This window comes from Abramis brama (assembly GCF_963993115.1).
Source record: "Abramis brama genome assembly, chromosome: 17".
In the NCBI taxonomy this organism is placed as follows: domain Eukaryota; kingdom Metazoa; phylum Chordata; class Actinopteri; order Cypriniformes; family Leuciscidae; genus Abramis; species Abramis brama.
Window position 1 is genome coordinate 11,575,492 of NC_139979.1, and position 27,862 is coordinate 11,603,353.

A 27,862-nucleotide genomic window follows, 5' to 3' on the forward strand; every position below is an offset into this window, starting at 1 on the left:
ATACATAATAATAGACAATGTCATTTAATTCATGTGGTAGGACTAACATTTTTAAATTAATATAAAGATACCTTACTAGTATGCATATGTAATTAATATGTAAACAATGTAAAAGACAATCATAAGTAATATATACATCGTTTAAAATACAATAAACAAACCACTACATAAAAAAATTAACACTACACTGAAGCATACATTTATATAAAAATAAAACCGAGTTTATGGGAGAACATATAAATGTAGTAATTTACAAAAATCTTCGATGTTTTTATTATTTAAAAACCTGGAATTATGTATCATCAAACTACTTAAGCACTTAAGAGTCACAATTTTAATAATGTATATTAAAAAGAGGAACTTTTATTATGAAATATCACAAGTTGTCAAATGCCAGTTACAATAGCTAGCTTCAAATACCAGAATCATTTGACCAAATAAGAGAAACACCTGTCAATTCATCTTCTGAGTTCTGACGGTTTGGAGTTGTTTATTTTTTAATACAAAATGGGAGCCTGTATGGCGTTGTGCTCTCTTGCGAGCTGTGTAAGTATTCTGTTTAATTTTCCACGTTTTAGCTAACTGAGCTGCCACTTGACATGACAGCGTCGCTAAATCGTTATCTGAACAGAAAATACTGACTAATATAACTAAGAAAACGTATTGATAAAAAAAATGTACGTAAGTTAATGGAAAATGTGTAATTTCAGAGAGCTTTTCGCTGAAAAACAACAACACGGAAGTGTGTTCATATTTGCATTGAAATCTATTATATCAAGTCCCACATGCCTTCATAACAAAATAACAATGGATGATTAAATGAACCATTCGGTTAGATTTATTCTTCTTGTAGTTTCGATGCGGGTTATTTTATATGATTTGCTCATAGTAGTTCAGGTTATACAGGTTTTCAGAATAACAAACTGGGTTCACCAGTACTAGTAATGTTCAACGCCCATTTTCCAAGGATTGAAACTTACACATTAAGAATTAATTTGTAATTCAATTCAGTTCAATAATAAAAATATATAAAAATGAGGCTCTGATCTGTGTACCTTATAGCTGAAAGAAAGGACTTTAAGCTGAAATGTGCTATTAAATAATAGAGATCTGATAGAATATGTTAGAAAAGCTAGTATCTACATGCATAAAGTACTAACATAAAATATCTGTACATATTGAATTTCCGACATTATTGGAACATTATTAGTGACAATTGGGGAAAAACGTAGATGAATTATGACCTATAGATAGGCAATAGTGAGATTTATTTTAATAACTGACTGAACTGCTTTCATCTGCTGGTTTTAGGATCAGGTTAATAAATGATTATTTCACTGACATTGATTCTACTACTTGTTGGTACAAAACACACTGCATGACAGCCAAATCTATTCTAAGTACAGCCAAACAATATTCCCAACATTTTATATTATAGTTAGGATGGGTTACTTGTTATGTTTGGGAAAAGCATTGTTTTCATTTGACAGTAAGACACTTTTTCTGATCTGTCCTCAATACAGTCTTCCAGTTCAGTCTACATGTAGTTTTTGAGAAATATAGAAATGAGTGGCAATAATGTTTTTTGTAATAATTTTGCTGGGGAGTTGGTGTTCAGCCGACCAACACTCTAAGTGAGTAACAGTCATGTGTTGAATTTCCTTAATTTAACTTTTATACAATATGCATGACTGGATTTATGAAGGTCAAAGTCTTTAGCAATGATTTTCTGACTGTTTCCTCCCTTAATAGAGTCAACAAATCCATCCTTCTCTGGTCATTTTTATATATTATATATATTCATGAATGTCATGAAAAGATGCTCTAAGTTTACAACAGTCAAAACATGCATTCATTTTATATCATTCAAACAGACGTTGAAATTAAATTTTTATATATATATACAGTGCAATGCATAAGTGAATACACCCATGCTAAAGTTGACTAAAAAGAGGAATAAAAAATCATATTTTGGAAATTGAACTTAATGCCTTAATTTAAAAAATTAGGAAAAATCCAACCTTTAAGGACACCAATTTTCTTTGTGAATGAATAATGTATCGTAAATAAATAAATGTTCTTCCTTAAAATACATGGTGCATAAGTGAGTACACCCCTATGTTAAATTCCCATAGAGGCAGGCAGATTTTTATTTTTAAGTATTTTTTTATATATTTTTTTAGGATACTATGCATCCTGATAAAGTTCCCTTGGCCTTTGGAATTAAAATAGCCCCACATCATCACATAGCCTTCACCATACCTAGAGATTGGCATGGTTTTATTTCAGTTAGCCTAAAAGCTAGTTTGATTTGCATTGAGAGATGATCTTATGGAAAGTACCCCATGCCAATCTCTAGGTATGGTGAAGGCTATGTGATGATGTGGGGCTATTTTAATTCCAAAGGCCAAGGGAACTTTATCAGGATGCATAGTATCCTAAATTTTTTTTTTAAAAAAATACTTAAAAATAAAAATCTGCCTGCCTCTATGGGAATTTAACATAGGGGTGTACTCACTTATGCACCATGTATTTTAAGGAAGAACATTTATTTATTTACAATACATTATTCATTCACAAAGAAAATTGGTGTCCTTAAAGGTTGGATTTTTCCTAATTTTTTAAATTAAGGCATTAAGTTCAATTTCCAAAATATGATTTTTTATTCCTCTTTTTAGTCAACTTTAGCATGGGTGTATTCACTTATGCATTGCACTGTATATATATATTCCTCATTTTATTTATAAATGAAATCTTAGCAAAGTAACCCTTAAAGTGTCAAAGTGCCTAACAACACATTATTATTTTGTGGTTGTGTACTTTATTTATTTAGTATCTTTTCTTTTAAAGACACAAACATAATCATACAACTTGTACAAGTATACCAGTAAATGAATTCAATACAATAACTATTTAACTATTTCTATATCTAAAATAACTATTTCTATATCTCAAAACTATTTTTTGAAGTAAAAGTAGTAGGCTAAATGGATCAAAAACAGAATAAATCAAACGACGTCACAATGGATTGGTTAGATATACTATAATCGATTGTGATTAATGTTAATGTTTTATATTGATACAAAAAGTTTGGGGTCAGTAGTTTTATTCAGCAAAATTGACTGAAGATATTTATAATGTTAAATAAATTACTGTTTCTAATAACTTCTGTTCTTTTGAACGTTCTATTCAAAGAATCCTAAAAAAAGATGTGTATCAAAGTTTACACGCAAATATTAAGCAGCACAACTGTTTTCAACATTGATAATAATAAGCACCAAATCATCATATTTTAATGATTTCTGAAGGATCATGTGACACTGAAGTAATGATGCTATAATTCAGCTTTGCCATCACAGGAAGAAATTACATTTTAAAAACACATTCAAATAGAAAACAGTTATTATACATTGTAATAATATTTAAAAAATATTACTGTTTTACTATATTTTTTATCAAATAAATGCAGCCTTAGTGAGCGTAGGAGACTTTCAAAAACGTTTTTAAAAAATCTCACTGACCACAAACTTTAGATTGATAATGTATGTGTACTCTGTAGATAATCTATTTTCTAGTTAGAAATCTTTTTCTGCACACTGTATATTAAAGTTTCAAATGTTTTCCAGACTGTTTGTGATTTCTGGCAAATTGTGGCAATTAATCAATATGCTACCCCATGTCAACTGGTGATATAATTGCTCTTCCTTTTACTCCTTCCATGTTACAGGCCTCATGTTTGTGTGGCTCTGCTCCATGTCTGCTCTGTGGCTGCTGTCCTTCTTCCAACAACTCCACCGTCACCCGGCTGGTCTTCTCTTTCTTCCTCCTGCTGGGGACACTGGTGTCTGTAATCATGATCTTGCCGGGCATGGAGACGCAGCTCCGCAAGGTGGGTCCACCGTCAGTGCGCATTCACTTCACGTGTGCTTTCAATGCATTGTGTTGATTTTCTCTGTTTTTAATGTCTCTTCAGATTCCTGGCTTTTGTCAAGGGGGGACCACAATACCAGGGATCGACAACCATGTTAACTGTGACGTGATTCTCGGCTACAAATCAGTCTACCGCATGTGCTTTGCTATGGCGTGCTTCTTTTTCCTTTTTTCTGCAATCATGATTCGTGTAAAAAGCAGCAAAGACCCTCGTGCTGCTATTCAGAACGGGTGAGTCTGACTTATGCTTTATGACCATTCATTTATTCTGCTATTGTTTTTTTTTTTGTAACATTTACTACATGAATTTAAATTAGCTTGATTTTATCATTAAATGCTTTGTCGACAGGTTCTGGTTCTTCAAGTTTCTGATCCTAGTTGGCATCACTGTCGGAGCCTTTTTCATCCCGGATGGCACATTTCATGATGGTACATTTTTGGTTGAACTCTTCCTTTAACAGTACATAATGAAACAATTTCCATTTTCATATATTCATGAAGGGAAATGCAATGACAGCATGACAATGATGTTAAGCTCTAAATGCAGCAAAAACATGAAAATGTTATTTTGGGAAGCCAGAAACGCAGGGCTCAATTTCAAGGGATGCAGAAAATGCCTGGTTTTCTCCTGGGACAAAGTCGATTACTTTTTAATGACTGTTTTGAATGCTCTGAGATGCCTGGGAAAAGATGGGTATTGAAAGTAGAATAGGATGTTATTATTTTTTCATAGCATATTACATTAGCAGGGAGAATGCGTTGTTACTGTCTTGCCAGAATCCTCATGGTGTGGAATTAAAGATGCAGAACATTGTGTTCAGAGATCATGGGTAACTTCCAAAACAAGATCTTGACATTAGTATGCTTCATTGTGAATCTAAGTATGAAACAATGGGCCCTTCAGAGAAGCATGTTTTATTAAGCCTAGTTATAAATAGTTTAAAGAGAGAATTCACCCAAAAATGAAAATTCTGTCGTCATTTACTCACCATCATTTGAGTAACCTGTATGACTTTCTGTCTTATGCAGAACACAAAAGAAAGTATTTTGAGAAATATCCCAGTGTTGTTATTGTTCATTTCTTTTGTCTATACGCATGGGTGTGACGCATGTACGCAATTTCCACAAGCACAACTGTTTCCAGCTGTTTCCTTTTATTCTTTTTTATTACAGTTTGGTTCTACTTTGGTATTGTTGGCTCCTTCTTGTTCATCCTGATCCAGCTCATCCTCCTAATTGACTTTGCCCACTCCTGGAATGAGGTGTGGGTTAGGAATGCTGAGGAGGGCAACAACAAATGTTGGTTCTCAGGTACGTAGAGAGCAGATACACAGTAAGACATCTTGTTCATCACACAAAGAGGTGTGTCCCAATCTACTCTTTTCCGAGAAAGTAACATGAGGCTATATCCTATGTCTACAGGTCTGTTGTTCTTCACAATCCTGCATTACGCCCTTGCCTTTGCTGCGATTGTGCTGTTTTATCTATACTACACCAAACCCGACAACTGCGCCGAACACAAGTTCTTTATCAGCTTCAACCTTATTCTCTGCGTCATCATATCTGTGGTTTCCATTCTGCCAAAAGTGCAGGTAAGGTATTAAAGCACATGTCAGAGTACTTTTCATTCTGTCTCATTTCTGCTCTTCAAAATTCCCTCCAAAAAAAAGTCAAAACATACAAATAAATAAAACAAATTCTTTTCTTTTTTTTACAAAAAGTGTGTCAGAAACACACTCTAATGCCATGTTCAGACTACACAATTTGTTTGCCTGTTACGATATTCACTGTGTCAGAATATGCGATTTTGACTCCTAAATTCTTGTCGTGTCATGGACAAGAAACATGTCAGACTACATGTTGCTTCCAAACCAATCATCGCTTGCCGTCTTTATCGACGTGCGTGATGTCATAGAGAAGGCGGAACTAGCGACCGACTTCCGTAAACAAGAGCGTAAACAAACTACTGAAGCGGCATGTTATCTTAATGCTAAACATTAAAGCTGCCGTCGGCAAGATTTTTTTTATCATATTCGCTGAAACCGACACTATGCTCCGACAGAACAACATAAATCAGTCGGTTTTAGAAAAAAACCCGCACTTCTACCTCCACCTGGAGCCTGTTATTTGTTTTGCAAAAATCCACTGCTCCCGGTTCTTCTGGTCCAATCAGCGTAGGGCTGTGTGAGATCTGACTGTCAATCACAGTTCGTGCACACGCCACAGATCCCTCCTCGCGCACGTTACAATATCACATGCACACTCCTGAAGTTCGCAGGTGTGTTGGATTGTACTAAGCGTGATGGCGGAGAGGAAATCTACTAACAAGCTTCCAATTCCTCGGTTAACAACCAGAGCTAGGAGGTCCAAAACAACCAAGGAAAAGAAAATGATGCTTCGATGCTGAAGAGACGGGTGCGTTCACAGAAAATCTGGTGCACACGCACTGACGAGCACAAACTTGATGGGAGGGTGCTCGGTGGTAGTGGGGGAGGGGCATGCGAGTTGTAAACATTCAAAATTTTGGCTAAATCCCCTCAAACTGCCAGACTTGCCGACTGCAGCTTTAAGTTGCTGAAGTGCCGCTTCACGTAACTTTACGCTTTACGTAGAGCCTCCACTATCGTTCGCAATTTATCTTTATTCACTCGGTCGTGGTAGACACTCGAAACATCATAAAGGCAGGAGTATTGTTGCCATAGATCCACAAACCTTTCCTCCATTGCATGATTCTACCTCGCAGCACCAATACCATCATCTCTCTTTTGTTTTGCCATGTTTAAAAACTGTATACGGAAGAGGTTCTGTGCTCCTATTGGTCAACTTCATGCCAACTTCATGCCAACTTCTTCCACTATGACACTCTATATGAGATGAAACGATCGGTTCTTGCGTCTCTACGGCCATTGTCTTTTACGAATCACCACAACATCCTACGTCAAATGGATTGTTCCGAAATTTGGTTGATATCGTATAGTCTGATCCCAGTATAAGGAAGGCTGTATGGTGAAATCAGTGTGTACTTTTGGTAAATGACTAGCCAAAACAACAAAGGCTTTTTAACATTTTGTACTAAAAGAAGTGCTTTTGGATTTTTTTTCTTCAAATTTTTATGTTTGAGACCCAACAAAAGAGCACCTTCTGGGATTATTTTCATGAGGTCCATTTAGCAAGCAGCGTTCTGTGATGTTTCCCTCAAATTTAAAAAACCAAAGCCATTTTGAAGGCCAAGAAAACATATTAAAGGCGACATAACACACAGTTTCTGCCAATCTCATGTTAATCTTGAGGACCTATAGAGTAGTATTGCATCCTTCATATCTCCGAAGAGTCTTTAGTTTTACCAGATTTATAAAAGACAGTTACTGCTGCCACGGAAAAACTAACTGCATCCACTGTTCCCCTAACGCTGGGTTATTTGGGAATCTGAACAAGGTTATCTTTCCCTCACAACCAAAAAAACACTTCTTTGGTGAGACTGTTGATGTTTCATGGTCTAAAAACAAAATGACAGCGCCGCCGGCGGCTTCCGTAACCCGATCTAAGCACGTTGATGGGCCTTGCTCTTGCTCTGGTTGATGTGTATCACGCACTCTTCCAGGAGATGTGCCCATACAAGGAATTCCACCCTTTATGACGTTATACTGGGCCATACTCGGAAAAAACTTTCTGAAATTTATACGAATCCTGTAGGAGTGTATTTGGCACAGAAATACTCTGTCATACGTCCAACTTATTTTTTTTAAACTTTTGCCATGTTTAGCATGAGAATCCAACTCTTTAACAGTGTAAACAAGTCAGAATGCATGAGATGGCATTAGACATCCCCTTTAAGATATTAAGCAGCATTAAGACCTTGAATGTGAAGCAACATGCAGGAAATGACAAAACCGCTTTAACTAGCTGTTCGAAATATGTAAAGATTTGCCTCAGTACACAAATCCTGACATGAATGCTGATTTATAATGTGCATAAGAAAACAGTCTCTCCGTTGTACTGAAGGTCATCTACTGTTTGCATTAGCCTCCAGCTTTTGTCTTTTAAAGGAAACTTCTTTGTTCCCTTCTTTGCATTTAGAATATCAATGCTGGCCTGCCACAACAGACAAGCTCTCTTCACTGTGAAAATCTGCAGTTTAGATTCTGTAATTTCATACAAGCTTCACTGGTGTTTACAAAATCTGATGTGTACTTAACTAAATATGTTTCTTTATTTTTGCACGTGTTTGCAGGATGCCTCACCTCAGTCTGGTCTGCTTCAGTCCTCTATTATTACCCTGTACACTATGTATGTCACCTGGTCCGCCATGACCAACAATCCTAGTAAGTCACGCAAGAAAATCTAAAAAAAGATATGTTCTGGGAAAAAATATCTGACTTTGGTCCCTCTTCTCATTTTACGAGCTTTCATTATGAACCTACTCAGGTTGATGCTTTTTTTGGTGAGTTTTGTGGTGTCATAATCAGATGCTCAACCTTTATAGCCTCCTTGCCGAATAAAGCCAAATTACCCGTTAGAATCCAGATTATGAATTTAGCCCTCTTTACCTACATTCTGTTATGGTCTAGTATGCATATTATGATCTAGTAAATATACCTATTAGCAATCCAAATAAGCATTACAAATTGTGATTAGCTGACCACTAGGGGGTGTAGTGTTTAATCACAGTGTTTAGTAGTGAAGTATGTGATTAATTGCCGTGATTAAATTATATTACGGTTTAGTATGTTCACTTTTAAACCTTTCATTTTTCTGACTTGACCCATAGATCGTGAATGTAATCCTAGTTTGCTCAGCCTGGTGTCCAATATCAGCACAACTGAGGCAATGCCCACAAGCTCCCCTGGGATGGTGCAGTGGTGGGATGCTCAAGGCATTGTGGGATTGATTATCTTCCTCTTCTGCACCTTTTATGCCAGGTAAATTAAACAAAAAAAAAATGTGAACATGATTTACATTTTTGTGTTTTTCACTGAGCTCTTCTTTACTATTAGTATTTGTTATTAAAATGCATAAAGACCATCTACATTTCTACATCAGCTTCTGTAGTTCCATGCTGATTTATTGTACACTACAATTTGACATTATAATTAACTGAACCCGAGATGGGTTAGCCAGCTGTTTTGATGATTCACTAATTGCTAATAGTTTAAGAATCTTGAATTGGATGTTCTTTGTTGCCAAAACGCATTGATCATCCTTTTTAATGTTTTAATGAATTAGCCCAGCGTATTAAAGGCTTTTTAGTTTAACCATGTGAGTGTCTTGGAATATATTTTTTTCATGCACCAGAGATGGATTGATTGATCAGTGGTGTCAGATGTGGACACCTGTAGGCAAGGTTCATAATTAACATTTGCCAAGCAGCAAATGTGAGTACAAATTTGCCTTGGCAAGTAAATAATTTTTTTTTTAGTTAGATGGTAACTTTAACCTTCAACATTTTCAGTGTCATAAATCTGTTATTTGAGTAGTGACTAGAAATGGGGCAGAATCTTAAATATTTTGTATAGTTTGTATCAACAATTATTTAGGTTTTTCAGAAACAGTTCAAACACAGATTTCTGTTCATTTTAATTCAAAATTTTGAGTGGCTCTAATATATACACTATCGTTCAAAAGTTTGGGGTTGGTAATTAAAAAAAAATAAATTTAAATAGGTTTTTTTTGCTAGTCAAGGCAGCATTTATTTGATCAAAAACACAGTAATGTAAGATATTAATATTTTGAATAATTGTTCTCTATTTGATTATGTCACATAATCCTTCAGAAATCATTTTAATATGCTGATTTGGTGCTATGGTAACAATTCTTCTTATTATCCATGATGAAAAGAATTGTGCTGCTAAAAAAATTTTTTTTAGAAACCATATTAAAAAATATTTCCGGATTCATTTATGAATACAAAGTTCAAAAGAACAGCATTTATTTGAAAAGGATTAATTTATTTGAAAAGTATAACACTATGTGGCATAAATGTTTTTTATATGAAAATTTTTATATTTCACCACATCAGAAAAAACTTCCTCTCTCTCTTTAAACTCTCCCCACAATTTAGCTTATCATCAAATAAATATTAATGTGAGGGAAGTGAAGATCATTATCATGCTATTGTCCATGTGCATGTTCTCTTTTCAGCATTCGTTCATCCAGTAACGCTCAGGTGAACAGGCTGATGCAGACAGAGGAGGGAAAGGGCTCTGTGGGAGGAGAGGAGATTGGTGAAGACGGTCTGCGGCGTGTTGTGGATAACGAAGAGGAAGGCGTCACATACAACTACTCCTTTTTCCACTTCCACCTCTTTCTGGCATCCCTCTACATCATGATGACTCTCACTAACTGGTACAAGTAAGTGTTGGTTCTTTAACTTTTTGATTCTGGAGTGAGTTCATCTTTTTATATATATATATATATATATATATATATATATATATATATATATATTGATAGATAGATAGATAGATAGATAGATAGATAGATAGATATACAGTGAGGAAAATAAGTATTTGAACACCCTGCTATTTTGCAAGTTCTCCCACTTGGAAATCATGGAGGGGTCTGAAATTGTCATCGTAGGTGCATGTCCACTGTGAGAGACATAATCTAAAAAAAAAAAATCCAGAAATCACAATATATGATTTTTTAACTATTTATTTGTATGATACAGCTGCAAATAAGTATTTGAACACCTGTCTATCAGCTAGAATTCTGACCCTCAAAGACCTGTTAGTCTGCCTTTAAAATGTCCACCTCCACTCCATTTATTATCCTAAATTAGATGCACCTGTTTGAGGTCGTTAGCTGCATAAAGACACCTATCCACCCCATACAATCAGTAAGAATCCAACTACTAACATGGCCAAGACCAAAGAGCTGTCCAAAGACACTAGAGACAAAATTGTACACCTCCACAAGGCTGGAAAGGGCTACGGGGAAATTGCCAAGCAGCTTGGTGAAAAATGGTCCACTGTTGGAGCAATCATTAGAAAATGGAAGAAGCTAAACGTGACTGTCAATCTCCCTCGGACGGGGGCTCCATGCAAGATCTCACCTCGTGGGGTCTCAATGATCCTAAGAAAGGTGAGAAATCAGCCCAGAACTACACGGGAGGAGCTGGTCAATGACCTGAAAAGAGCTGGGACCACCGTTTCCAAGGTTACTGTTGGTAATACACTAAGACGTCATGGTTTGAAATCATGCATGGCACGGAAGGTTCCCCTGCTTAAACCAGCACATGTCAAGGCCCGTCTTAAGTTTGCCAATGACCATTTGGATGATCCAGAGGAGTCATGGGAGAAAGTCATGTGGTCAGATGAGACCAAAATAGAACTTTTTGGTCATAATTCCACTAAACGTGTTTGGAGGAAGAAGAATGATGAGTACCATCCCAAGAACACCATCCCTACTGTGAAGCATGGGGGTGGTAGCATCATGCTTTGGGGGTGTTTTTCTGCACATGGGACAGGGCGACTGCACTGTATTAAGGAGAGGATGACCGGGGCCATGTATTGCGAGATTTTGGGGAACAACCTCCTTCCCTCAGTTAGAGCATTGAAGATGGGTCAAACATGACAATGACCCGAAGCACACAGCCAGGATAACCAAGGAGTGGCTCTGTAAGAAGCATATCAAGGTTCTGGCGTGGCCTAGCCAGTCTCCAGACCTAAACCCAATAGAGAATCTTTGGAGGGAGCTCAAACTCCGTGTTTCTCAGCGACAGCCCAGAAACCTGACTGATCTAGAGAAGATCTGTGTGGAGGAGTGGGCCAAAATCCCTCCTGCAGTGTGTGCAAACCTGGTGAAAAACTACAGGAAACGTTTGACCTCTGTAATTGCAAACAAAGGCTACTGTACCAAATATTAACATTGATTTTCTCAGGTGTTCAAATACCTATTTGCAGCTGTATCATACAAATAAATAGTTAAAAAATCATACATTGTGATTTCTGGATTTTTTTTTTTAGATTATGTCTCTCACAGTGGACATGCACCTACGATGACAATTTCAGACCCCTCCATGATTTCTAAGTGGGAGAACTTGCAAAATAGCAGGGTGTTCAAATACTTATTTTCCTCACTGTATATATATATATTTTTATATATTGGGCTCTGTACAGAAAAATTATGTTCAATGCGTCATACTTGTTTAGTTTGTTGCTTTTCCCCTTTTTTTTTTAGACACACCACCCAGTTTTAATCGTTCTTTTATATGTTCTCAACATTTGTTTATGCAACAATGGAAATTCTATTATTGTTAGTTAGATGAGTAAACAATATTTACTCATCGTGTCATCCTATACCTTTGGTCTTTGGTGGAACACAAAAGGAGAAACTTTGAAAAATGTACTAGTCATTATTTCATGCAGTTACAATGAATAGAACAGAACTGCATCATAAATTGGCTCAGGTCTAAATACTGTTTTTTTGTTTGTTTTGTTTTTCTGCTTTTCCCTTACATCCATCTTTAGACCTGATATAACCACTCAGGTCATGCAGAGCACTATGCCTGCAGTGTGGGTGAAGATCTGCTCCAGCTGGCTGAGTCTGGGGCTCTACCTGTGGACGCTTGTGGCTCCTCTCATATTCTCCGATCGAGACTTCAACTGAGCTTGAGTGGGTGAGACTCACTCACCCCTTCAAACTGTCTGTGTTTGTGTTGTGTTTGAAATATTACAATCCCAAAAATCGTTAAATAGCATGTTTGAAAGCAATTCAAATCTGAAACAAACCATTCGTGACTAGTATCATAAGGCTAATAGGTACTTACAAGTTTATGAAATTGCTTTGACAAAAACAAAAGTATTTGATTCCGTGACGTATAAAAAAAAAAGAAAAAGAAAGGTACAAAAATGACACTTGACACGACACATGAGGATTACTGCTGTTCAGAAAGTTGCCATTCATCATTAGATTTCCTATCTGACTTTGGGTGCTTCTCAGTACTTTCATGGAGGCTTGACACCTGATGCACACCAGTTTTTGTCCCCACACATTATGGATACATGAAGGAAATGGGTTATATCAATTTTGTTGCTTCTACTGTGTTGTCGATATCCTCAATCATTCACTTCTCATGATCCTTAAGGGTTATTTCACAGTCATTTCAAACACAATATTGCTATAAGTGTGTTTTATAAAGTCAAAAAAAAGTGCTAGTTTATTTTGTATTGCATTAAGGAAACAGCACTACTCGTCAGTTTAACAGGTGTATGCTACTCAAATCTGACGCCACACATTTCCAGTGCAGCAAATAAACTCAATAACTATCCTAGAGATGTAGTGGTCAGCCACGAATACTAATATGCATAATACTGCTGCTAGAAACCTACTCTACCTGAAGAGGAAACCTTTTTTACAGTGATAGCATTTCAACATCAGGGTCTTCTTCAATGCATTGTACAATAGACTCTCTGTAATATACAATTTCACTCTGATTTAGCGCGTTTTTTTGTCAAGTAACTGGGAGAGAGGACCGTGGGGAACCCACGTGCACTGGGGGGCTTGAACAGGGGATTGTTTTCACTCCAGGTCCTCTGTAGAGCCCCTAAAACGTGTGCATCCAGGAGATAAGCTCAATATGACACACCCTTCCCCAGTACAGCTCACTACACCATACTCCACCGTGACGTCACACACGCTGACCAGGGTCTTCAGCACTTCCATGAACTACAGGCTGTGCTGTAATATAGATCACTGATCCAAATTAATATAATATGGTGCTGCCAACCCATCAGAGCCTCATGTTAGCATATCTAGCTTGTCGTTTGGCAGAATGCTTAAGTAAAATGTACTTTAGTGTGGCAATAGGTAATTTAGTGTGGGAAAAAAATTAAATAGCACTTACATATAACAGTTCAGGGCTGGTTAATATGTTAATAATTGATGTATTTAATGGGTAGATGTTGTTCCCGAAAATTGATTTGTTAAGCTTTCCGCCTGTGACACTACACTTCTTTTTTTTTTTTTTTATGACTAAAATACTTATTTTTGTTATTATTTTTTCTTGTAAGCACATGCTGGAGTTAAATTACATAAGATTTTGTGGACAAAAATGGTTAAAATTTAGTTAAATTTTTAATACGCGTGTTATGAAAGCAAAATAAGAAATTTCCTAACTAAGTATTGTAGGTGTGTCTGCCTCAACTCATTCGGTATTGCTCGTGCTATGCTTGTGACATTGGAAGAAACTGATTGTGAAGTATGTACTGTGTATATATAAAGTATATTTGACCTTTTTCCAAAGTAACAGTTTAACACAAGCATGATGGTTCATCTGTAGTCTATTATTAGGAGCAACATACAAGATTAGTAATTCTTCATGTGCCTTCAGCAATTACCCGTCTTATCAAAAGCGACCAGGTTTATTTCAGACCTGTGGAGAAGTGCCTTTGCTGTTTTATAACATTTCATTTTCATACAATATTGTCCTTTCAGTTGTTTCTGTGAATGTACTATTTCAGTGATCTGGTGTTGTTTGATTAGTGTGTATGCTGTATATATTTCAATAAACTCATATAATGGGTTGGTTTGCCAGAGTCGAATCTTGTAACTGTATTGATCTGACTGATAATTTACTATCAAAATTAGAAGTCATGATTTTTGGATGTGGAATTTGTCAGATTATTGATTAAAGTTTGTTCAGGGCTCAACAAATATTTAAATAATATGAAATAATAAATAAACAAATGTTTTCCCTACAGGCCCCACCACATACGTGTTTATTATTATTATAGTATTTGCTAGATGCCCTTTTCACAAGATGTAAAATAAGTCTCTGATGTCCCCAGAGTGTGTATGTGAAGTTTTAGCTCAAAATACCCCAGAGATATTTTTATATAGCATGTTAAAATTGTCACTTTTTGAGGGTAAGCAAACGCACCGTTTTTGTGTCTGTCCCTTTAAATGCAAATGAGCTGCTGCTCCCGGCACAGAAGGCGGAGCTTCAACAGCTCATGTCCTTAGCAAGCTTTGATTACCTCAAACAAACATGCACTGAAAATTTCAAAAACCTTTAGCCTTTTATGTTCAAACCGGAGTCAGACAATGATGGAGAGACTCTAGAAGAAGTGATGACATGTAGAATGCAACAGGACATTTCTGAATGGTTAGTTGATTAATTTAGATAGCTATAGTTATCTTCTAGTCATTGATTAGCATATTCTGTCATGATAATCTATAAATCGCGTTCCCGGGGGAGGGGTTTATGTAAGTTTTAGGGATAGTGATGTCACTAACCAGGGAGGAATGTCATCTAGTCCCTACCAGCCATTTGTTGTAGACCTTAAAAAGCGATTTCTTTAAAAGTAAATATCTCCCTTTGCTTTGAACTTTGAGCGCTGTAACTTTGCAGATGTTGTTTATGCTCAAACAGCAACATTACACACTAACTAAAGTTAGAAAAGTGAAATCATAATCAACCACCCCTTTAAACATCAAAACATTGCTGACCATTTAAAGCAGGGTTCACCAATCTCGGTCCTGGAGGGCCCCTGTCCTGCAGAGTTTAGCTCCAACCCCAATTAAACACACCTGAACCAGCTAATCAAGGTCTCACTAGGCATACTAGAAACTTTCAAACAGGTGTGTTGGAGCTGGTTGGAGCTAAACTCTGCAGGACAGCGGCCCTCCAGGACCGAGATTGGTGAACCCTGATTTAAAGTCTCATAGAACAAAATGAGAAGGTTGTATTTTTATTTGCTGTCTGCCCACCAGGTGGAACTGATGTGCTGCTGATTTTATCTCTATATCATGGGGAATATGCATTTCTCAATACTGATGGCCATCACTCTTCAAACAATGTGCCTTTTAATTCTTCGATTCTACTCCAGTTATGCAATTTCATGTCAGCAGGTTTTCATAGTTTTCAAATGACACATTGTTGGAGGTAAAAACAATAATTAAATCAGTAAATGAATCTTTTTAAGTGCCAGGTTTCCTCATTCTCCATCCATGTTTATGCTTTTTTCGTTTACCCAATTTAGTCTCAGTGCCCCAAACTGGCCTCACTGACCATAAAACCCTCTTCGAGTTACAAGCAATTATCATGCTCACAACTGTGTAGCCTTTGGCAGCATTAGCAGCAAAAAAAGTTACTTCACTATTGCCAGAGAAAACTACGAAAAACAGGTCAAAAAATCATTTCAAAAGCAGCAATACCAAAAGGGAACATGTTTCACAAATTCCTCTCAGTGCTGGAGATGTTATGAGTGGCTTGTGGATAAGGAAGGTATTGAATGTTAAGTGCTTTTGGGCCCTGAAAATCAGGCCCCTCTTCTCAAATGTGTGGTTTATCAGTTGGCAGCTTGACTAAGCATAGATAATGCCTGCTTATGCAATAGTGTTTTGCTAATAGAGTTAGTATGTTTCTGTACACTTGTGTAACACTAGCGCAGCAGAAAGACGGCTGAGGTCTGTATCTGTAGGTCAGGGTTCCATGACTCTCTGTGGTTTTCCTTTAGAACCAGGTGGGTGTGTTACAAACCCATGAGTTGACGTCAAGAGCTCAGCAGTACTTTATTTCCCTCTGTGGGCAGGCTATGGGGTGTTTCATGTGGTTTTATGAGAGCATTGAAGTTTAAACATTGAATGGCATATACTCTGAATGTTTCCAATTGATATTTAATGCATTTTTTAGGATTTGTCTTGCTCTTAACCCAAGGTCTAGTACACTAGCTAATGGTGTGTAAGATTTTCTGGCATCAGTTGTTCTTAAAGAGAGGAAAATAAGTGCATACTATATGGCTATATAACCTGCATTTGGAGCAAAATTGACTATTTACTTTCTTAATAAATGTTCTTGGTCTTATTGTGTATATATCATTTTATATATCAAAAACTTCATTTTTAATAAAAAAAGCAACTTACTGTACTACTGTAAGAAAGTCTACGCCCATATAGGTTTTCAACCAGGGGTCCATGAAGGTACTGCTGGGGGTCAGCAGAAAACTTATGTTATAAAACATATTAAATTTTCTTAAAGAAGTATTACAATTTTAGCTATTTGGATGAACATTATCTAATGAATTGACTGCAAACTTGCATTTGGGTCTCAAATCTCAATCCGAGTCCAAGCGCAAGTCCGAACTAGTTATTCAACCCGAACCTCCATCGCAAGGACGACTCGAGCAGGACGTTTCTCAGTGATTCACCACTCAGTTTGAGGTACATTATGAGATGTTGCAACTGTAATTCCTCACCATCAGCATTAACAAGTGCATGTCCATCAACAAACCGATTATTTTACTTGTACTTATTTATTTACAGAGTATTTTTCAAATTTATTGCGGTGAACGTGGAAACTGTATCAATAACAGTGCATACATTAGCCGAGCTCTAGCGTGAATGACTGATGAAATATAAACGTTGGTAAAACAAATCTTGCTCCATGCTTAATCTTTCCTCAAAGTAGTGAGAACGACAGACAATCTGCATTAATAGACACAGTTTTATGTAATAGTGGTCCACAACTGATTAGCAGAAGTATTAATAATGTGAGTTAACCAGTTAGCAGGAGACCAACACAATGTAAAACTCAAAACTAAGTATTTTGAACACCATCTTTCAAGAGCAGGCGGTTTGCGAATCCTGCATTGAACTCTGAGATTTGAGAAGCAGTCTCAGTAAAATAAAGGGAACACAGCAAAAGTTTAGGATTATACTGCTGTGGTATCGTGGTAAAGATGAATTTTAACCCCTGATTCTTCACATGCTCGTCCTTGGGCAGTGAAAAAAAACTGGCTTTACCTTCACATTGTAGAGCACAGCGTCTTCTCGACATGATGCTATCCAGTATCCGCGCGCAATAAGTGGGCGGACAATATGCTAATGTTTCGTCTTGACGTCACAACGAAACGGCTTATGACCGTTTGACTCAGTCGACTCTTTCTTTTGAAAGACAATAACTTTATATATGGTGCACTTTTAGATTTAAAACTTTGCAGGATGTTTTCATTCACTTAGAGCTATATTACTCACTACATGAAAGGTCATTTTCAAAAATCCATAATAGGGGCACTTTATAAAAAATCTGACCTCAAACTTATGAACGGTCATTACCAAAGTCAAATGGGTTGTGGGTCTATTTTCATTAGACTTTAAATTAACTACAGAGAGATAGAGGATTGAAATGGCTATATTTTACCGACACTAGCAGCCAATGAGGAGAGACGATAATGACTCTGATGTTGAGTAATAAAGATAGAGAGCTAATGTGTGTTTGCAGAGATAAAGCTTCCTAATTAGCGATGAGATATTGACTGAACATGCTGTACATTACTCTTGATCCACATAGCTGCTGTGTCACAGAACTCTCTCTCTCAGTTTGGCTACCGGAATGTACAGTTGATTTTGGCTGCTGTAGTGGAGTATAATATTTCACATTGTCTTTGTCCTCATTTTTAATCAGGTCTGTCTCATAGCTGCTGCCAAAAACCTTTGGTTTCTTCTTGTTAGAGTCCAGCATTTTGGGACTCTGCCTAGAATGAAACAGAGGTTCTAAGAACAATGAACTTTGTGCCAACTCAAAACCGCATGAAAACATGGTTGGAGAAAAATAAATGTGTCAGGGAGGGTATGTGCGTCTCTCCATACTTTTCAAATGGACTAAAACAAACATGGTATTAGATGAAATCAGATTAAGCATTATTTTACTACGAAAATGATGAATATTTTCATCACTTTAATGTCACAATAATGCCCTAAAATTAAATTCTGCAGGGGAAAAAACTGCTTAAGCTGTTTTGCTGGTCATAGTTATAAAAGCCTCTCAACTCGGAAAAAAATATCTCACAACATTACTGTTTTTATTATATTTTTGATCAAATAAATTCAGCCTTGGTGAGCATAAGAGACTTTTAAAAACTCTTACTGTCCCCAAATGTGTATGTCTTTCATGTTTTCTTTAGTAATTATGTTAACCAACTGGTATATTGTATTTGATGGTTTTAGTGGTTTTTAGTTTGGGACACCAATTTAAACTACCTAAGACCAGCAAACCACACTGTTTATTCACCAGGGACATTGAGTTGAGTCTGTATAATGCAGTGTTCCTCCCTGAAGTCTACAGTAATGTGTTCTCACTGTATCATTTCCCAGCCCACTCTTCATCTAAAGGCTTGTTTTGTTCTCTCGGAGTTGCGCACACACACACTATCTCATTGCTATATGAGAAACAAACTTTGGAAGAAGCATAAAAGAAAAATAACTCTCCTCATCAATTCATATAAACTACTTACTCCTGTCTGGAAACTCTCCCTCTCTGGCAGGCTCGCCTAACAATGAACAAGAGAGAGAGACACATCAACAAAATGATCTCACTCCCTCAGCACCAACACACACACACACACACACACACACACACACACACTGACTCAGCAGTGCTGCAGGATGTTCTGTCTCTGCTTTGACCCTCTCTGCTCCTGAGTTCCCAGAGCCAGACTGGTAAGTGTATCTCCAGGGAACCCTTTAACCTAATATGAAATCACAATGCTGATACTCAACCTGCTGTCAATGGGATGTGATGTCCAGATGTGCATTTCAACAACAACAGTTGTGCTGAAGAAATTCTGCATCAGTTACTCATTGTCTGCATCATTAAAATAGTATATTTCAAGTTTTCAGGGACCAAAAAAAAAACATCTACCCATCCATCCATCTAAAATTGTACCTTTCAAGTCTTCAGGGACCAAAAAAAAAAAAAAACCTGTACTGTAAACATATTTACACACCTAGTAAACTCATTAGTCAGTTTTTTTTTTTTTTGTCTAAGTGCGTGGTTTACACCAGGATAAGCTGCAGTTTGGCCCATTGATTGGCTTTGTGAGACTACTGTGTTCCTAACATGCTCTTGGAATTATGCCACAAGCCCTAAAGAAGTTTAAAAAACAGTCATTTTAGTGAATGGGAGTTCCTGTTTTATGTGACCATTTGAGAGTCTGCAAAACCAGCTGTAACTTTTTGAGAGAAAAAATCATATTCAGAGCAACTGTACTCGATTTGCAGGCGCTGCTCTTACTGTGAAATGACTGAAAGCAGCTGTCAGAGGTGTAATTGCATTTTAAGTGTAAAACCCTAGCACATTGGATTACACTGCAGTATGGAGCAAAGCTAATTGAGTTTTGGTCCTGCTGGCACATGTGTGCTGGAAACATTTACCCAACATTACCACCCCATTAGACTCCACAAGGCCCAGAGTCTGGAAGTCGAGTGGCAGAGGGTTGTGATGCCTTACTGCCCGGTTGGGTTTATCTGCTCTGAAGCCCAGGAGCAAGAAACCGCTTCTAGCTTTTGCTGCTCTATGCAAAAATACTACATTAATTATCCACATGGGCATGAGACGAGAAGAAACTTATGAGGGAATAAAAAGGTCATAGATGAAAACACCAGATAATCCTTGTAGTTCCTCACTGTCAGGCCCAAACAGAATCTGCACCCAAAGAAAATGACAGATTTCATTCGCTAAACATTCCCCACTTGCATGTGTTTATTCAATATTTTGATTATATGGCTATATAAGATATTTATCACCTCCATATAACACATTTGAACATGTTTAAATCCTTTCTGAAGATCTTCCTCCACAATCAGATTTCATCTCAGATTTAATCTTTGCCGAATGTATTTGAAAACATGAGCTCCATGTAATGGGGGAAGGATCAGATGTAGTGGTAGTGGAATTAACCGAAAAATCCGATATTACAAGGGTGATGGTGTACATAGCCAACAAAGTGAGATATATTTCCACCTATTGATTTTCCTCTGAGCTATTATATTGCATGTGTATCAAGATCAACATATACAGTATGACAGGATCCCATATCCCTTACAAAAATTACTCTGGAAATACCATGCTGGTATAAATGTTATTATTGCTAACTAAATAAAATCATTTTCATAAACTGAAATGAAGCTCGAATAAAATTAAAATAAATTAAAAATGTCAACTTAAAAAAGTACTACAATTACAAAAACTAAATCTGAAATTCAACTAAACCTGAAATCAAATTTAAAGTTAAATAAAAAAACACTGGTGATTTAAAGTTGGCATGAAATGGAAGTTCCAATTTCTTTTCTTCCCTATGTGACGTATATCCGAGTGAAACAAACTACAAAATATGAATGGCAGGACTTGATTTTGTCCATCGGGAATTGATTGGATCATTGGATAATCGTGGTGTGCGACTGCTGTGGCAGGTTGTCCCGCCCTCGTGCCAAAAAAATTAAATAAATAATTAATCTGAGAAGAGACAAGAAGAGGAAGGGGAAGATATTTTGATTAAAGATTATAAGGGTACACAAATAAATTATGTGCACAGAATATTTTATACTAAATACTGCAACATTCCATTATGGAACAAGAGTTGTCAATTTTGATTTCATGGTGACTTTAAATCTGGAAATTAACAGAAAGTTTTGGATTTAAAAAAAACAATTATAGGTCACTAATCAAATATAATATATTTTACATTACACTCCTGCATCATCTCTGACTCTCTTTGTGTTCCTGCAGCAGGCGGCATTGTTTCTCTCTGTCTCACTCTCTACGTCTCTGTCTCTCGCTCTCTCCCTATCTTTGGCAGGCTGCTGTATGCCATGCACAGGCGCAGCCCGGCTCTGTGGGGAGGCTGATCTAGTTATATAACAGTCGGTGCAGCCGTTGTCTGCTGGAAGACGAGCATGCAGGCATCCCTGTTACATAATCTTGTTAGGATCATATTGTCACACTGTGGAGCATTCACAACGCAGTGTCCTTGCTACTGTGCTTCCCTCTCTCTCTCTCTCTCTCTGTCTCTCTCTCTCTCTCTCTCTCTCTCTATCGGGAAAGAAAGCCCAACAAAAGTGTGTTCCAATGCAGTTCAAAGAGCGTGAACTTTACGATCACGGTTAACCCAATCAAAACAGACCTCTCTGCATGGCCTAAACCCCCAACCACTCGACCGTCACGCACCTCACAGCCACATGCAGTCAGGTGTCCTGTTTGACTCAGTCGAGGACGGCGGCTGTCATGGCGATGGAGCCAGCAACCGTCTCGTTCTCCGCAGGGAGTCTGAACGACAGTGGCGTCCAGTGATGGGATCAGGCAGCTGTAGGCTATGACTCATCACCTGAATGCCAGGTGAACTTTACCAGACACGGAAGAGTCTACAGTAGTCCATCTAAGCCTTCTAAATACACAGAGCTGACCCCACAGAGAAGGTGAGAGTCTCACCTTATCTCTTTGCTAATTTTAGAGCCAACACGTTGACCTATTCAACAGCAAGACACCGTTGCGCATTACGGTGGGAAAATGAACAATACCACACTGGTTTTGTCACGCAATGTTGCTCTAATCGACCCCACTGTGACCTTACACATTCAGGTTTTCTCAGTTTCTCAAGCACCGCTCTTCAGCTTCCTTGAGAGTAATTTGATTCTTGTAAAATAAATATAAAAAAAAGCATAATAACAGGTTGGAGGCCCAGCAGGCGTGGAGTTTGGTAAGCTATATTTATGCCCAGTAATTAAACTGTCCTTCGGGTATCGACCCAGCACTGCATTTGCATCTGTTAAACAAAGCATTCCTTTGTCAACTGTTTGTCATATGGTAGTCAGGGGGACTGTGTTTAGATTCATCAGAGTGTCACGAACACTAGTATATTCAGAAACAAACAACACAATAGATAGAACTCAACTTACATAGTCTGTGAATTTTTGAAGATTGTGAGCATTTCAAGTCTGCGGCCATTGTTAAAAGGTGGGCCAATTAGGAAATAATCTGATTGGAAATATAAACCCAAAAGGGAAAGGCATGAATCAACGAATCAATCAATTCCAAGCAGAACTGGTACAACTTTAAGCTTTTTAGGGCTTCTGGAAATTTAATGGAAAACAAAGAGCATAAGTGATAATTTACTTCTTGGGTTTGGTTTATAATATACTAAGGAATAACCACACTTTTCTTGGGAGTTTAGAAATGTTTTTACAGAACATTATGATTTACTTTTCCTCCATGCCCCTGGGAAAGAGTTAAATGAATTAAAGTCCACGCTGATGGTTAACCCCACTAATAGTCCTCATGTGGGCCATGCTATCATTAGTGCAACTGAGAAGCTTCAGTTCTGCTAAAGAGTACAACTGAGTCAGGGAATTGTGGGAATTGTGCTGACATAAGCAACCCAGTATGCATCCCCCAGATGGGCCTGCTCATGAAACACTTGCTCTGGATGTGTTAAGGGATTCTCACCCTAATATTCCATTAAATATTTTGGTTTGGTTATGATGACTGTTACAAATATCAGTTTAACTGATAATTATAAATAATATAAATTATATGAAACTATTACATGTGCAGGCTACCTAGGGCCAGTGTAAAGGAATACTTCACCCTCACACTTTTTCCCCATACAATACGGTAACTGATGACAGAATTTGGGTGAACTATCCCTTTAAAAAACATATGTAAAAGTATTGATTGGTTGTAAAATGATCTACACACAACAAGTTTTGCAGGGTCCCCTTGAAATGAAGAATACCGGGACAAGGAATTTTTGGAATGTTCCATGACGTCACCTCACAGTCCTGACAGTGAGGAGGGAGCTAAAAATTAAGGTACTTCTTCGGCCAATAGGCGACGCGGGAGGATACTACCTCATGATTATTAATCACCCTGAGAACTGCGAGAGCATGGGAAGGGGGCGGGGCCCTCGGGGCGTCGCGTGCAGGGTGGTGCGGTGTGAACTGTTTGCGTTGCGCGACACTGTGACTGTTGTTGTTGCCCTGATCAGCTGAACGCATGATTGCGCTTCCAGTTTGACAAGCAGGAGGGGAAGCCCTGTTGGCTCGCGAGCGTCCAAATAACGCAGAGAGAGGCGTCAGCAGCGATTCCGTTTGACAAGCGATGGGATGCGGACCACGGCACGCTGCCCTGGAGAGTAAATGGCTAACGTTACAGCAACGCCAACAGCTGTGTCAGGTATGGCTTTGCCGCGTGTAAATGTTTTTATGTTTCTACATGTATGTCTTATTCGATAAAATAGATTGATTTGGGTGAATTAGTAAGCATATTTACTAAGTATTTTTCTTTGAAGTCTTGATTCGGCACAAATAATATTTTATGAAGTCTGTTAGTAAAACTAGACATGGCTTTTTGCCGAAATCACTGTCTTAAGTGACAATCGTACACGCTAATGGACTTTTCATACGTTAAAAATGAAGACTGACTTTCTGTAAACGATGCGGAACAATACGAGTCAAATCAGCTGTCTTGTTTGTTCAAGCAAGTTGAGAAATGTAGCGCGAACTCACATTTCAGTCTATGGTTTTGTCCCGACGGTCAGCCAAGAATAACGTTTTGCTACAGTACATTAGTGTAACATGGCAAACCTCATAACGCAGGAATCTGACTCTCTCTCCTAATTCTTGGAAATGACAGAACATAGACGGAGTTCCCCCGTGTGTGTTGTAGGCTATACACAGGGATCACTGGACATTTGCTCATAGAGTGAGAAACCGCACTTAAAGGCATAGTTCACTCCAAAACTGAAAATTGTTATTATTTCACTTTCGTGTTTCGTCAAACTTACACGACTTTCGTGGAACACAAAAGGCGATTTCCACTTTCAGTCACCGTTCATATCACCTTTTTTTCATGCAGTGAAAATGAGTCTGTCATTGTTCCTCAACATATCCTGTTGGAAGCCATGAAGTCATACAGGGTTGGAACAACATTTTTACTAAGCTAATTTCCATTTTTTTTTAAATATATTTTAGATAGCTTTTAAGGATAGCTAATTAAGATATACTGAAAATCTCTGAAAAGAGTTCTTTTCATTGAAAATAACTGGTTCAAAAGAACAATTCTTAACCTGATCCGGTTTTAGGAACTACTTTTTAAAAAGCTTTTTTGGAGCTTAAAGTTGGCATGAAATGAAAATTCACCCTGTTTTTTTTCTAAATGCATACATGTATGGATCTTATTGTGAGCAATTAATCCATGAATATGTTTAATTTTTTGAAAATGTTTTTGCCTCATAATATTTAATCCAAATGTCACAACTGGACCTTCCGGTAATAATGACAGGTGACATATGCAGGACTTTTCCAATCATTTAGTCCGCTTAAACTCCGCCCCTCCAAGCTCATGTTTATCTTCCTCCACTTTTGATTTCAACGTCCACATCTCAAAATCCAATCAACAACTGATGCATAAAACCAGGTCCCCCGCCCTACATTTTTTTAATTTTATAATAATCCGTTATTCTTGGATGTACATAACAATACGGAAGAAAAGCTGTTGCTACTGACGTTTCATCATGACTTTAACATCAACATTGGTTTAAAAACTAGTTATAGTCTGGGAGGTTTGCTTATGAAATTTATAATAATTAACTAGCCTACATATTTTTGTTATGATAATTTTTCATATTACAATCATATGATCACAGTCATCAGTCGTCAACCACAGGCACTAGGTGATTCTTATCCGCCGTGAGAGACATGACTTGGTTCTAAACCATTCATATCATAAATTTGCTGGTGTCAATGTTATCATGCATTTGAAAAGTGTTTGTGTTTCGCACTGTTGTTATCGACTATATATTTGATTCAGGCTAGTTTTGTTTGGAGTTAAGTCAACTCTCTAATGTGATCAAACAGTTTCCATCATCTAGTAACATGAAAAATTTGGCTTTGCTTGCCTCAGACACAGTTGGCTAGAGCTAGTGTCTTTTAATGCAGTGTGTGATGGTGAGGAGGGAGAGCTTAATGATGAATGATGAATTATTTTTGAGTGTATCAGCACAAAGCGGAGAACTGTGCGAATGAGACGTGTTGTTGCTTGAACTAAGCGGGAATAGTTCTTGAGCAGAATGTGAAGGGAGTAATGGTATTGGCCTTTTTTATTTATCACAATGTCACAATTGTTTGTGTAGGCTATATCATAAGCAACACCTTTGTAAAGAGAGACAGTATGTATTTCTGATACTCAGGATTTTTTTTTTTTTTTTTTTGCTTTTAGTCCGGTATTTTGGAGTTACACTGCAGCCTGCATTTAAGAATCAATGAGAAAAATCAGCTGCAATCTTCCTTAAATGGACTAGAGAGATTAAATTACTCATTGTTTCCAAATGGCACTTTATGCAGTGCATTGTGTTAGACCATTTTTCATTTTCATTTCGAATACTTGTTTGCAGTTTGGAATTTTATATTTAAGTGACTTTTTGGCAACAGTGACAATGTGTTGCTAGCTGATGTGATGTGAAAATGTATAACACTTAGAGTTCACCCAAAAAATTACAGTTTATTTACTCTCCCAATGCCATTCCTTTTCCTGTGGACTACTTGTGGATTTATGAAAGTCTTTATGGTAGTTTTCAATAATGATAATAATAAAAAAACAGTGCACAATGACCAAGATTTGTAAACAAGTCATTGAGTAGCTGCATCAGAAATCACATACTACTAGGTTCTTATTATATGTATCTTATCTTATATAGTATGCATATAATACGGAAGTACAACATTCATCATGTTGTCATTGTCATTTGACCTACCAGCGTCAGTTTTGTTGCTTCACAAACATTGGATGCGCACTTCAGAATCTTGATGGAAGTAGTAGGTAATCTGGGTACTTTTTGCCTTCTCTGAATTCAGACATGCAATTCTTTTCACATAGGCCTACTGTTTTTTTTACTAGGGAAGTATTCCTAGTTGCATATTCGGATGCTCTGATGCAGCTAGTCTGATTCGAGAATAAATAGTTCAGTCTGATTTGTGAACCGAATCAACTGATTTGTTGAAAAGAACTGACTCAAAACTGAAACTGCATCTGAAATCGCATACTTCGCTACTATTTAGTAGGCTAAAAACAGTATGTAACAAAAGAAGTATGTTTAACTTTAAACTGTTGCTGATTAAGCTCCATCTACACACAGAATAGAATCAGCATCTTTTAAGCTGATACATCAACATCTCTCATCATAGGGGTTGGGGAACTGATTCTGACAGCTGGATTATTCTGTTCCCCCTATGTTTTCTTACTCAATGTTCGAAATTCACAGCACTCAGTAGGCAAAAAGTACCCGAATGACCTACATCTTCCGTAGAGATTTTGAAGTGTGCATATGATGAACACTTTACTATCCAATGAGGCCACAAGAAAGGATTCATGAATGGCAGAGAAGCCACGTAACTGACGCTGGTAGGTCACATGATAATGACAGCATGGCGAATGTTGTACGTCCAGATTACATTCATACTACACGCATTCAGATTATATAGAACATACTTTTTAGCAGTCGTGAAGTAACTTCTTATTCAAAATAAGTACCTACTCAAGAGAGTATGTGAGTATCCCCTCATTTCAACTTCCCCTCTATATAGTATACATGCTATTAAGTATTCTCTTTGTGTTATATGTGGTATGCAAAACATAGTTTGTCAAGTGAGCAGTATGTTTGAATACACATTATTCATAAAACGGTAAGCGAAAAATATCTGGATGGTGTTTGGAATGACATGAACATGAGTGAATAATGACAGAAAGAATATACATTTTTGGCTAAACTATCCCTCATAATTCTCATAGATGGCCCTATTATGTTGAAGTTAACTTTATTTCTAAAGAAACCGAAGTCTAATAGCGTATCTTCCTTCTAATGGTTTCATTAGAAAAGAGCATGGCAAGGTCAAAAAACATTTGTAACTTTCGTCGTCAAACTCTCTTGAAATCCACAGAGGTTAGCAAGGTTAACGTCCGCGTGTCGCCAGTAAGTGCGCGAGAATCTTTAATGACCATTGCTTACCTCGTTAGCCAGGACACTGCAGCACCTGTGGTGAGCTATAACTGTCAGACTAATGAGCTGTTGGCTGAAATTCATCTTGAAGTTTTCCCTGGCTTAACTGCTCCATTTACATTTCTTTCACATGCAAAATGGAGGACATGAAAGATTTGTCTCAG

At 37.4% G+C, this 27,862-nt stretch overlaps 2 protein-coding genes across 2 annotated transcripts in view; both read left to right on the forward strand.

The window, feature by feature from the left end:
- Window positions 1–392: 392 nt before the first annotated feature.
- On the forward strand, window positions 393–14,452 carry serinc2l (serine incorporator 2, like). The gene is made up of 10 exons (XM_084088129.1): window positions 393–546; window positions 3,728–3,889; window positions 3,974–4,161; window positions 4,280–4,359; window positions 5,104–5,241; window positions 5,353–5,522; window positions 8,162–8,252; window positions 8,699–8,849; window positions 10,069–10,278; window positions 12,399–14,452. The coding sequence occupies exons 1-10, from the start codon at window positions 508–510 to the stop codon at window positions 12,535–12,537; spliced, it is 1,368 nt and encodes a 455-aa protein (XP_083944255.1). The 5' UTR covers window positions 393–507; the 3' UTR covers window positions 12,538–14,452.
- Window positions 14,453–23,611: 9,159 nt separating this feature from the next.
- The window catches only part of hivep3b (HIVEP zinc finger 3b), a 66,654-nt gene continuing 62,403 nt past the window's right edge, over window positions 23,612–27,862 (forward strand). The window contains exon 1 of the mRNA XM_084088513.1: window positions 23,612–23,878. The gene's annotated coding sequence lies outside the window, so the exon portion shown is untranslated. The remainder of the gene's footprint in view (window positions 23,879–27,862) is intronic.

Bases quoted from the DNA above. Each gene is read 5' to 3' on its own strand.
- serinc2l (XM_084088129.1), top strand. From the start codon at position 508: ATGGGAGCCTGTATGGCGTTGTGCTCTCTTGCGAGCTGT. The intron at 5,523-8,161 runs GTAAGGTATTAA...ACGTGTTTGCAG, and splicing joins CCATTCTGCCAAAAGTGCAG to GATGCCTCACCTCAGTCTGG. The intron at 8,850-10,068 runs GTAAATTAAACA...TTCTCTTTTCAG, and splicing joins TTCTGCACCTTTTATGCCAG to CATTCGTTCATCCAGTAACG.